This window comes from Cuculus canorus, chromosome 1 (genome assembly GCF_017976375.1).
Source record: "Cuculus canorus isolate bCucCan1 chromosome 1, bCucCan1.pri, whole genome shotgun sequence".
Taxonomy (NCBI): Eukaryota; Metazoa; Chordata; class Aves; order Cuculiformes; family Cuculidae; genus Cuculus; species Cuculus canorus.
In genome coordinates this window covers 99,857,530-99,870,113 of record NC_071401.1, presented here as the reverse complement: position 1 = coordinate 99,870,113, position 12,584 = coordinate 99,857,530, and the positions used below count along the sequence as shown (strand labels likewise).

Sequence of the window (12,584 nt, the reverse complement as noted above, 5' to 3'; positions counted from 1 at the left end):
AAGACCCTCTTAGACCACAAGCTGAAGTTAAGGACCAAGGAATGTGACTGAGTTGCTTCATTATGAGGTTGAACTGGACCAGAATGTCTTTCAGGTTTTTCTTTTTTGAAAACAAACAAACAAACAAAAATACCCTGTTGACGTGTCAAAATTTCTATCCCACAGGAAATTCTGAATTTTTTTCCATTCTGATAATGGTTTTGGACTCTGTCTTAACAGCTATTTAACACAGTTACAAAGAGTGACACTGGAGAGTATTTCTGTGAAGCCTCCAATGGGATTGGATTATCTCAGAAATGCTCAGTGAAGCGAATGCAAGTTGGTATGTGTCAAAGAAAATAAGGGTGGGCAACGGTATTGCAATAATGCAACTGAGAAGCTAAGACCAGATTGAATTATATCTTTTTGTTTACTTATGGCATTTGGCGGGAGGAATAATAATAACAGAAATAATAATGGTTGCCTATATGTAGTTGCTGTGGCTACTTAAAGAATTCCTTTCTTACAACAGAAGCATTTTTTCATAGAAAAGCAGCTAGTTTATAATCTTAAAATTATTGCAGTTGCCAGCCTTTAGGTTGCTCAGCACTGAACTTCACAGAACAGTAATAGTCATATCAAAGCTTTAATATTTCAGAATGCTTTTGTGAAAGGTGTACTGGCTAATGTGCCGGCTCACTGGGTTATTTTCTTTATGAAAAGCCATCCTTTTGAGATACATTTGTGTGACAGCTTAATGTTACAGATCAGAAATTTAACCCAATGGCTCATTTATACCTGTCGGAGGACACTGAAAAAGTCAACGTATCTTAAAAAATCCTGCTGCCCATTTCTTTCCGACTTGCACTGCAAAGGTGAAGTGTAACATTGGTTAGCTAGTAAAGAATTTAGCAAAGGCTGGAGGGGCAGAGTCTATAATAACTTGAAATGTGTGAATGTTTTTGCAAAATATAAAACTCTTGAAGATGTGATGGGAAAGCAGATGGTCACAAATACTGCACAGAAGTTCATGTCTAAGTATTCCATCAAGCAATTGACCAGTGCTTTCTTAGAACTTAGTTGAAAATCACTGCATCACAGCTTTTAGTGCATTCCTTGATTATGAGGTTGATTATGAGGAATTGTTGCACAAGATACCAAGACAGAATCCCTCTGTTGTGGAAATATTCACTGAAGTCCTAAATAATTGTTAACTAATGCACAGCAATTGGTAAGTTTTGGGGTAAAATTCCCAATCATAATAATATATTAAGCTCTTAGTGATTATATAAGGAAATGGGCATGGGTTATCACCTTCAAAATAAAAATGCCTAGATGTTTCAGTAGCCCAGTGTAGAGTTTAACTTTAGACATCAGGGCTAAAATATTTCTTGACCTATATTGTGTTGAATTTTGAAGGCCTTGCTGTTTAAAAATAAAAAATAAAAGCAATAAATTCAAAATAATTTGCCCAAGGAATTCATCAGGACTAGGACCTGGTGCTGACATCAGCTGTTTAATTTTTTTCAGGCAAACTAACTATATGAAAACACTTTTTTTGAGACAAGATTTCAAGGTATTGACATATTTGGATTAGGTGTAACGAGGAGTATGTATAACTTATCACCTCTTACTTGTTCCTTACTTTTGACCCAAACTAAGCACGCCTTTCGATGTGGCTGTGACACAGCAGTGCTTTTGGACTGCTTCTCTACATCTAAGCGTTACTGCTTAACTTACACAGATAGGGCTAAAGACCACCCATAGATACAAAAGGTGCCTGGAGTAATTAGTGGGGGAGGGAAATAAATCCAGCCAATGGAAATTTTTACAACTTACTACATTGGACTTATGTTTTATAATTACAGATGACCTTAATGTAAGTGCTATCATCGCTGCTGTAGTAGTTGTGGCTCTGGTAATGGCATTATGTGGTCTTGGAGTACTTTATGCCCAAAAAAAGGGCTACTTTACAAGTAAGTAAAATATAGTCACTCCTTGTGTGAAAAAAAATGTCTGTACTTCTGCTGATTGTAACACGTCCTCCTTTTCATGAAGGTACGAAAGCTACAGAGCACTACAACAGCAACTTTTTTTGTGCATTAGTTTTTATTCTGCCAACTTCTGCTGCAAAAGATACTTCAAGAATGACATTGAGAAGTTCATGCAGTTGCATAGGGCTACCAAACAGCAGTCTAGAGAAAGTAAAGCGCTGAGGCCTGGTTCCTGGAGCCTCTCTGCTCTAGTTTGGAGAGGGCATGGCAAAGAAAGGCAAGATAAAAACAAGCCGTGCCAAGTTCACTTATACTCCAGAAGGTCCGAGCGGCTCAATTCTCATGAAGGAGAAACTAAAATACTGGCTCCCTCTTCTGGGTCTTGACAAAAATGCACGTAGAGAAAGTTGTTTTTAAAGATTGCTGCAAAAGGGTGGACATCCAGCTGTAGTATTTACGTTAGTGCCTGTAGAGCACAGCAAGAAGGGATGCCAAGTGTCCAGGGCCTGAGAAGGTCCGCTGCCTGAAAGTAACAGGCTAATGGGGCTGCTGTTAGAGTTCATGATCACTTGGAAGGTCATTTATCTTTGAAAGCAACCTAATTTTTTTCTGTTTAAACTCTCTACACCAAAAAGAGACATTTGTTTCAGAAATCCCTTCTAGAAACCGAAGAGCTGAGTAAGCTGTGAATAACTATTATAAAGAGCTTTAAATCAGCCGAGGGAACTGTTCTTGTGCTAATTACTTTTTTTTTCTTATTTTTCAGAGGAAAGCTCTTCCCAGTAAGTATCGTGATGCAAGTAGTACCAAATCTCTGCAAAATTCATTTACATGTCTGATTATTTAGTAACAATGATGATTCCTAGAGTCCTTTCTCATGATTTTTGTGCAGTGGCTTTTTTGAACACTGAAATAAACCTGATTCTACACACCAGCTGGCTCCCTTATTAGAACCAGTGTGCTGGTCACAAAAGGAATCAAGCATTATTACTGTGATAAATGTGCAGAGATGTGTGTCTCTTTACACAGTTACAGTTCATACCACCAACTCAACTACAGGCATGCATTTCTCTCCTCTTCAAACTAGACAAAAGATGATCAGAACCAAATTGAGCTGTCTTCATATCCATGTTTACAGGTTATTTCAGGAAATGTTAAGTAAAGATATGACTGGTGGAGTGTCTCAACTACTCCTTTGATAGGGGTTTATTTCATGCACTTGAATTTCTTAGTAGCAAGTCAGAATTCTTCACACTATTTTAGTGATCCCACACAAGGCTTAAAATTGTGTGCTTCATTGGAGGCTGCCCTCATTTTTTAAATTTTAAACATTTATCTTAGCATTGCTAGATAATAACAGGTAACAAAAAGTACCAGAGAGAAATATGAATATTACTGTAAAATACTGTGCTGCTTATACTGGCCGTGAACTAGACAAAAAGCATAACTGGAAGCATTGAAAAGGCAAGCTAGGGAAGGTAACTCCACAGTGGTTCATGAGATAACAACAGCTGCCAAAAAGCATTCAAGGCATTTGTTATTCTGACTTTTTTCTAAGCGGCAAAAAACTCCCAGAATTGCTGGAAATCAGGAAAAAAAATGCATTAATAAATAAGGTTCTCATAGAGTTAGAACTAATACTAGAAAAGTCACTATTTAACCTATGTTCCTTTTGTGTTAACAGAGGGAAGACGAACTATCAATCTACAAGTGAAAAGGCAAGTATCTTGTATTCAGTAGTGTGCATTAAAATTTTAAATGTCTTCAAAGTTCCTTAGACCTGTGAGGCTTTTACACCCCACTCCCGCCCCTCAACCCTCACAGCCACCAATACCCAGAGATACTCTATCTGTTTGTATTTATAGCTTCTTGTTACTCAGTCTAAAGTGCCATAAAACTAGAGCAACTTGCTCCATACTTTGCCATCTTTTTCTTTACTGCAGTAACCAGGCTTTTACCTGGTTGTCTTTTACCTACCTCTCCCTGTTAGCTTCTTCTGCTATTAGCTTCTTTTATTCTTTTTTCTTTCCCCTTTTCATGATTACTGTATCTCCATCAGATAAATTAAGAAGTAACACCATTACGCTATTTGTGGATGCCCCATCCCTGGAGGTGTTCAAGGCCAGGTTGGATGGGGACTTGGACAGTCTGATTTAGTGGGATGTCCCTGCCCATGGCAGGGGGGTTGGAACTAGATGATCTTTAAGGTCCTTTCCAACCCTAACTATTCTATGATTCTGTTTGCCAATCTCATCTCTATACTGTCCACTTAATGATGCCATTTCTTGTTTGCTAAGTATTCCACTCTGCCTTGCTTGTTCATACCAGTTAACCAAGGGAACTAACTCAGCTGCAGTCCAAGGTAGTAGCAAGAAAAAAGTTTGGGCTACAATTCCTCCAAGACTAATGTGGGTTAACATGCTTGACTAAATGTGGAAGCTACTAGCTACTTTTTTTTTCTTCAAAGTGATGTCTTAAGGGCTTTGACTGCATGTACATTGTTTGAGCTTTTCTGATTCATCCAAAAAGAATGCAGTTCCAACAAAACTTTGAGTAGGAACAACTTAATTTCACTATCTATACTTTGAAGCTCCATTGGCAGACTTAAAAACTCACTGAACTCCATCCGTTTTTCTAACAGTATAAGCTTATTTCTTCATGTAGTATGTATGCACGCAAGAAACTTACTGAGGCCAGCTACTTGGTTGCTCCAAGTGGGAAGGAGCAAACTTTGAAGAGCTGTGGTATCTTGTTTATCAATATTAATGCATTTATGAATCAGATGCTCAACAGAGCTGTCAGATACTTGTATTTAAGAGGTTATTATTTCTATTCTGTGTAACAGCACTTTTTTGTAGATTGCCCTTTTCAGAAAAGAGCAAATGTTAACTAACAGTGCTCCACGCATGCTTCTTTCCAATCTCAATGCTTTTTGAAATGTATACTAAATTCTAAAATGGTTAAAATCTTTGAGCTATTACTCACATAACCTTGTTTGTTTCATTTAGGATTTCAAGCATACCAAGTCCTTTGTTATTTAGAAGATTTCAGCCTCTGTGAGGGACATCAAATGACTACTTGTTATACAAAAGTATCAAAGGGATCTTTTGACCTCTACTCTGTAAATATCATTTCCACGTACTACACACTGAAAATGGGAACTGCCAATGTTTAGACCTAGTCAACCTAACTGCTTGACTGCTTTTAAAAAACAAAACAAAACAAACAAAACAAAAAAACCTTAACTTAAAGGTAGGCCTAAATTGAATACACAAGTCAATTTGTGTGATGAATTCTCATTTTGTTCATGTGTACATGCAGCAGTACAGGATTCACTCTTACAGCTTGGAACAGTCTATTCAAATAACTTCCACACATGGCCTTGCTACCACTGCTTCTGCTAAGTCTTCACCATTGTCAAGGATTCAAACACTCCTGCAATACTGACTTCTTAGTAGCTTGACACTGCATGAGATTTGCCAAAGCCATCTCTAAGTGTGTAAGTAATCATGCAGACTTAAACTCACTATCCTGACAAAATAAAGCTTCCTGTATCTGAGGCTAAAGCAGTGATTTATTGTTTAATACAAAATGCCTACAGCTCCTTTTCTACAAGGAAGTCTCATTCTCTCTTTGTAGCTTGGACATGTAATTTTATTCTGAAGAAAAATCATGCCAGTACAACTCAAGCTGTAGCATCTGGACCCTAACTGTTGAAGTGTCACAAATAAAAACTTCCTCAGAACCTGAAGTGTTTGTGTTAGTTATTCAGTTACTGGAATTTAAATCTCACAGCCTCATTAACAGGTTTCAGTTGCTTCTATAAGATGAACACTTCACTTGTGTGTTCATTGATGCACTGTAAAACTAGTGTATTTGTGCATATACTTCTGACTGTGCAGGGCCATCGCTAGCACTGGGCTTTGCTACTGATTTAGGGTTCATGGGTTTGGTTTTTTTTTGTGCACAAGCTTTTTGGATGTGACGAACTCGGAAAACCAAGTAGTTCCTTCTTGGTCTATCATTATTGGTGCAGTAACATCTCAGCAGTAAAATGCAGCTTGTCAAAGGAGTTTTGCAGTTAACACTGAGAAACTATTCAGATGCCTCAGTCAACTAATGAGTTGATGATCATTGGTAAGTATGCTTACCATACAGTTAAGAACTTACTCACACTTCTGAAATTGAACTGAAACACTGCATTTATTAAGTTACAACTGGTGTTGTGTTGAGCAACTCCATTGATGTTCACTGCCGTTTGATATACAACATGCAGGGATCACTTTGGAGTCTCCTCAAATTTGGGCTCTAAAATGAAGAAAGAGAGAGAGAGAAGATATTAGTCTTTTTATTCCATACTCAAACACCACAAAGAAATTCAAAGAAAACTAAACATTAAGTTGGCAACCTAAAGCAAACTTACTTTGTTGGCATCATGGTATGACTGGATATACACAGTATTACAGAATAAACTACACTAGACAAGTCTTTTCCGTTTTAGAGTTATGTGTGAGGCTTAAGACAGAGGTGCACTGTAGTAACCAAAACAGCTTTTAGTAACACCTCAGGTAGGGAAGGAGAACATTACTGAACATGACACTAGTATTTCCAACATAGCTCTGGTATTACAAGTAACCAAGCTCTTCTTGATGAGAGTCTTATAGCTGACTAACAGAATGGAGTGTGCAATGTTGACTCCATTCAGCAAAAGATGCTCTCCACATACAAACATGGAGGAAGACATTCTTTATGTCAAAGGTACAAACTTAGAAAGGTTAGGGCTTTTGACAGGTAGGCTGCTAATGCCTACTATCCTTGCTTCAAAGGGTGCGAGAGGTGAGACTCAGCTCTTATAATCTTCACTAAGACAAAAAAAAAATAAGTTTCTACCTATGTAGCCACTTAGTTTTGAAAACTTGTTGAAATTAGGTTAAGGATAAGCAACAGTGGTAAGTCTCCCCCTGCTTTTTTCTGTACCTACAGTCACAGAAATTTTGATTTATTACAAAAAGAATCCTAAACTTCAATATGTGCTGTTCACATAGCAGCTGGGGGGGGGGGGGGGGCCAAATACCACAGTTCCTAAGTTACAGATTATCTGTTTTATTTGCAACAGTAACAATCTAACAAATTACTTCTTAATCCAACTGAAATACCACCAAACCCCAAAATGTTTTTTAGGTGTGTTCCTAGTATAAATTAGAATTTCCACTCAGTCTGATCAGAATTTTAAGTCACTGACTATGGTGGCCTGACCTTGGCAGGCTACCAAATGTCCACTAAGCCTCGCACTCTCGTTCCCTCTGTCCCTTCACAGTAACACTGAGGACAGAGATCGCATTTTTCACCCTCTTAAATATGTTATCACAGAGGTGCGATCAGCATCACTGACTGTTTCAGCAGTGTCCTGCAATGGACACAATTTTGGAGCTGTCTGGAACTAGTTCTGTTCGATATGGGGATGGCCCCTGGCTTCTCCGCATAGAGACCACCTCTTCAGCCCCTGGCTACCAAAACATTGCCATGTAAACACAGTTCACTGGCACATTCAAAGTTTTGCTGAATCAAAGCTACCAGCTGCTTACAGGTTATGGGAAAGACAGCTTGCACCCTCAAAACCTGACTTTAGCTAGAACTGCTTGTGAGCAATGAAGATGTTGAGCTGTACTTAGATAAGGAAGCAAAAACACTACAGAAATGGGCCTGTCCATAAAAATAGAAGTAAACTGTTGCCTTTGTGTCCCAAGGCAGACAGTTTGAGCAGTTTCTTTGCATACTTGATAAAACAATCATCACAAGCATTCTTGTCATGCTCAGTCTGGGTAATATGAAAACATGCTAATGCGGTTAAACAGAAGTCCTATCCACCTAACTGAGGAAAGTGGTAATTTAGTGATGAAGTAATCAGTAGCAAAGTTCTATCTTAATTTTCTGAAATCACTGCTCTTCAGATGAGCTTACAAAATTTACAAACTGTAGTTTGAATGACATAGACATTTTATGTCATAGAATGACATAGGTTTTCAAATTATAGTCTGCTGACCTCTTTGATGAGGAAAAAAAAATATAATAGGCCCTGTGCTATTTCTCCAGAGGCTATTTCTTTATCATTTGTGAAGGGTAATTAAGGTAGCCTGATCTGACCGCAAGTTTGTGTAAGCATCCGTATAAGTAAGTCCACATCTTTACTGAAAAAGTTTATTTAACTAAAGAAATTAAAAAAGGAGTTAGGAGGAATTAGATGTGAACTATGCAAACGCAATGAGATTCACTAAGGGCATCTCAATGGTCCAAATAAAAACACAATGGGAATTAAGAAAACCAGTTATTGAACATGTCCCTACTTGCAATTAGCAGTTCAGTAACATTGTCAACTCACCCTCAAATTTAAATTCTGGAAACTTGGTTAGATCTCCCTCACCATACGCCCGCTGAAGTCTAGCAAGGGATTCATTGATTTCTTTCTGAAATTCAGGGCCTGCATCAACAGGCCCTCCAGCTTGCCTAAAAAAAAATAAAAGTTCTGATTAGCTGTTCAGTTCTGAAATACCATGTCAAAGTTCTTCATTTTCATGGCTATTTATTAATTAAAAACCTTGTGGACAACCAACTAAATCAAACAATTTAAAATATTTCCAGAAGTCAAGACACAACACACCTTAGGGCCTGCATACCTTACCCATAAACAAGGTTCTCAGAGTAAAGTACAGGCTTTCTACTATCAGTCATGAAAACTCAAGCTACAGAGGTAGCCCTTTGAGGCAAAAAACTATGTTGAGTATCCAGGTTTTAAGGGCTCTTAAGTTTCACTTCTTTCAGGTGTGATTTCCTGAAAAAATTTTTACCTCTGCTATTTCTAAATTTGTGATCTTGGTTAGTAAAGTTTAAGTATTCTTGCAAAAAGAACATGTTTTGAATGCTAAACAAGAAAGAAAAACTAAAAGATGGGACATTGTGCACTTATATGTGCACTCACTGCCAGGAGGGATGCATCAGTTCAGACTGAGCTCCCAGGAAAGTACGCAGCTGTCCAGGTCTCTGGCTCTACGGAGTGCCACCAGCTTGCACTGGAAACTGAGGGCAGTGAGGGCTGCATAAGGTGCAAACAAGTGGACTTCCTCCTCAGCCTGGTAGCAGAGCTGAAAGAGAAAGCAGAGAGGCTGAGGAGCATCAGGGAGTGTGAGGTGGAAATAGAGGGACGGGATCACACCCTGAGCTCCAAAGCAAAAGAGAAGACACATACAGAGGTAAGAGCCCAGGAAGAAAAGGATCAGGCATCTTCCCCTGCTAAGGTTGTAGGCGAAGGCTCAAAAGGGGGTAGGGAGTGGGAGCAAGTCCACCAAAGGGGCAGAAAATCAACCCCTTCCTTGCCCACACCACCTCAGGTGTCGCTCCACAACAGCTTTTAAGGGTCTCAATGTGGAGGACAGACCAGAGGAAAACACGAAGGAAGATGCACCGACATTAGAGCAGAGTCAGAGACCGAAACGACGTAAACACACCATTGCTCCAACCAGCACAAGGACTGACAGGAGAGTCACAGTTGTAGGAGACTCTGTTGAAGGGGACAGAGGGTCTGATATGTTGAGCAGACCCCACTCAGAAGGAAGTCTGTTGCCTCCCAGGAGCCCGGGTAGGGGATGTAACCAAGAAACTTCCCAGCCTGGCCAAAACAACTATTACCCATTACTGCTGCTCCATGTGGAAGGCGATGAAACAGCTGTAAGAAGCCCAAGGGAGATTAAAAGTGATTTTAAGACCTTGGGATGGCTACTGAGGGAATCAGGGGCCCAGGTGATTCTTTTCTTCCCTCCTCCCAGTAACAGGTGGTGACATAGAACAGCTCAGACAGGCCCAGTCTATTAGTACATGGCTCCATAGCTGGTGTCACAATAACTTCGGGTTTTTTGATAACGGGATGGCCTGCATGGCACCAGGGTTACAGGCTTCAGATGGGGGCCACCTTTCTCAGAGGGGGAGGAGGATCTTGCAGGGAACTTGCGGGGCTTGTAGATAGGGCTTTAAACTAGATACGAAGAGGGAGGGGGATAACACCAAGCTAGCCCTTAACAAAAGGTGGAAGGACGGGTGTGGAGGCGTTGCTCTCTATCTCAGGAAAGGGATAGAATGTGAAGAGCTGTCGTTGAAGAATAGCCACAAACTGGTTAAAGCTTGTGGGTAAAATTGAAAAATGGAAGAACCGCCAGGAACCTTGTGGTTGGTGTATATTACAGGCCACCTGATCAAGGTGAGACAACTGATGAAGCCTTCTTCCTCTACCTACAGGAGGCTTCACGCTCGCAAGCTCTCATCCTACTCGGAGAGTTCAACCACCCAGACATATGCTGGAGAACTGGCACGGCAAGCTGTAGGCAATCCAGAGGACTCCTGGAGTGCATTGAAGATGATTTCTTAGTCCAGCTGATTGAGACCTCCACTGGAGGAGAAGCAATACTGGACCTTATGGTCACCAATACAAGCGAGCTCATCAGTGACGTTAGGATCGGTGGCAGCCTGGGCTGCAGTGATCATGCACTGGTGGAGTTCAAGGTCCAGAGGGATACGGGATAGGTGAGTAGTATAGGCAGGACACTAAATTTCAGGAAAGCAGACTTCTAGCTCTTCGAGGAATTATTTGGTACGATTCCTTTGGACATGGTCCTCCGAGACAAGGGAGCAAAGCAGAGCTGGAAAATATCTAAGGAAGCTTTCCACAGGGCGCAAGAGCACTCATTCCTCGTATGTAGGAAATCAAGCAGGAAAGGGAAGAGACTGGCATGGCTGAGTCGAGACCTGCTGGTTAAACTAAAAAAGAAGGAGCTGCATGGGCAGTGCAAGCAGGGACAGGGAACCTGGGATGTGTATACAGACGCTGCCCGGTTGTGTAGGGATGAAGTCAGGAAGGCCAAGGTGCAGCTGGAGCTGAGCTTGGCAAGGGAAGTAAAGACCAACAAGAAGGGCTTTTACAGCTACATCAATCAAAAGAGGAAGATCAAAGAGAACGTACCCTCACTGACAACTGGAAATGGGGAAAAACTAACAAACTGACTGTTCACATAATGTGCAAAAACTAAGTGCCTTAACTTCCCAAGAAGAATGTCATCAGCTTTACTTTTTTGTTAAGACAAACAAAAAGGACATTTTCTGCCATGTATGAAAAAACAAGACTTCTCACTTGTGATACTATATAATTATATATTTTATATAATCTATAATACCTTAAGTATTGAGAGACCAACCTACAAAGCTATCATATTTTAGCATTTGTTAAAATGAACATTTTCCTCTTTTTGCCATCAGCCTTAAAATATTTCCTTTACTTACTTGCTTTTTGTGTTGTATTCTCTGATCTTGTCCACGAAGAGCTTCTGAATGGGATCAAGCTCCTTTGCCTTATTAAAAACAATAGCAGAAAGCCCAATGTTTCTGCGCAAGTGAATGGAAACAGCAGAGCGAAAAAGGGAAGAAAGATGCAGAATCTGATGCAGAATCATGGTGATGCTGATGCTTTAACTAAAAATCAAAACAAACACAGAATCAGATCACTCCTTCTGCAATGCAAATGCACACAGAAGCAAGATAATTGGTTCAGAGTAGCTTTACAGCAGAAAGAATATTTAAACTGGCATGCAATTTGGGGTGAAAACTCCAGCAGCCATGACCACAGGTAGCCACACAGCGTTACATATGCTGTTTGACAGAGACAAATTGACAATTTTAAGTATTGGCTTTTAAAGAAAAGTTAAAAATTTTAGTCCAATCAAAGACAGCAGAAGCAACGGTCTCCAGTGCCACTGCTTTCCCCCTGCAGACATCTCTGCCTCCATCTCACCCGCCTGGGACCTCTCCTTGCAGGCAGTGGGGCTGTTAGTCACAGGATCGCAGAATGGATTCAAAGGGACCTTAAAGATCATCCAGCTCCAATCCCCCTGCCGTGGGCAGGGACACATCCCACTGGATCAGGTTGGACAGAACTCCAACCAACATGTCTTTGAACACCTCCAGGGATAGGGCAGCCACGGGTGCTCTAGGCAACCTGTGCCAGCGCCTCATTACCCTGCAGTAAAAGATTCCTTCCTAATATCTAATCTAAATCTGCACTCTTTCAGCTTAAAACCATTCCCCCTCGTTCTATCCCCGCAGTCCCTGATGAAGAGCCCCCTCCCCAGCTTTCCCGTAGGCCCTCCCTAAGTACTGGAGGCTGCTATGAGGTCTTGCAGGAGCCTTCTCCAGGCTGAACCACCGCAACTCTCAGACACGGGCAGGGCGAGCTGCACTACGGGCCCACCGGCTCCGGCAGAAATCCAGCGGAGAAGGAAAATAAGGAGGACGCGCCCCCAGCACCCCCCGGCCCAGCTCCAGTCACCTTGGGACGCTCACGGTCACGGCCCCGCCTCCCCGCGCAACGCACGCCGGGAAAGCCGCCCCGCGGCCCAGCGCCCGCCTCACCGCCCCACTGCCAGCGCGCAAGACTCCCACCGACCGCCGGACGTAAAGCTATACGCTTCCGGGCCAGGGGTGGTGGAGGGAAACGCTTTGGAGTGACGGGCACCGCCAGCCCCGCCTATTCCCCTGCATTGTCGGCCTTTGGGGGCTGCCGGGAGTTGTAGT

At 41.4% G+C, this 12,584-nt stretch overlaps 2 protein-coding genes across 3 annotated transcripts in view; one reads left to right on the top strand and one right to left on the bottom strand.

Moving 5' to 3' along the window:
* The window catches only part of JAM2 (junctional adhesion molecule 2), a 38,416-nt gene extending 32,402 nt beyond the window's left edge, over positions 1-6,014 (top strand). The window contains exons 6-10 of the mRNA XM_054065420.1: positions 220-322; positions 1,848-1,955; positions 2,740-2,755; positions 3,658-3,691; positions 4,982-6,014. Of these exons, the coding sequence (XP_053921395.1) occupies positions 220-322; positions 1,848-1,955; positions 2,740-2,755; positions 3,658-3,691; positions 4,982-5,014 (294 nt within the window). The 3' untranslated portion in view covers positions 5,015-6,014. The remainder of the gene's footprint in view (positions 1-219; positions 323-1,847; positions 1,956-2,739; positions 2,756-3,657; positions 3,692-4,981) is intronic.
* Positions 6,015-6,157: 143 nt separating this feature from the next.
* Positions 6,158-12,498, bottom strand: ATP5PF (ATP synthase peripheral stalk subunit F6). Of its 2 annotated transcripts, none has more exons than XM_054065430.1 (4): positions 12,340-12,498; positions 11,298-11,486; positions 8,353-8,477; positions 6,158-6,281 (listed from the first exon to the last, which is right to left on the bottom strand). In XM_054065430.1, exons 2-4 carry the CDS (start codon positions 11,465-11,467, stop codon positions 6,253-6,255), a joined length of 324 nt encoding a protein of 107 aa, XP_053921405.1. In that variant the 5' UTR covers positions 11,468-11,486; positions 12,340-12,498; the 3' UTR covers positions 6,158-6,252. The 2 variants fall into 2 exon arrangements, with proteins under 2 accessions (XP_053921405.1, XP_053921410.1); XM_054065435.1 differs by lacking the exon at positions 12,340-12,498 and adding an exon at positions 12,169-12,324.
* Positions 12,499-12,584: the final 86 nt, after the last annotated feature.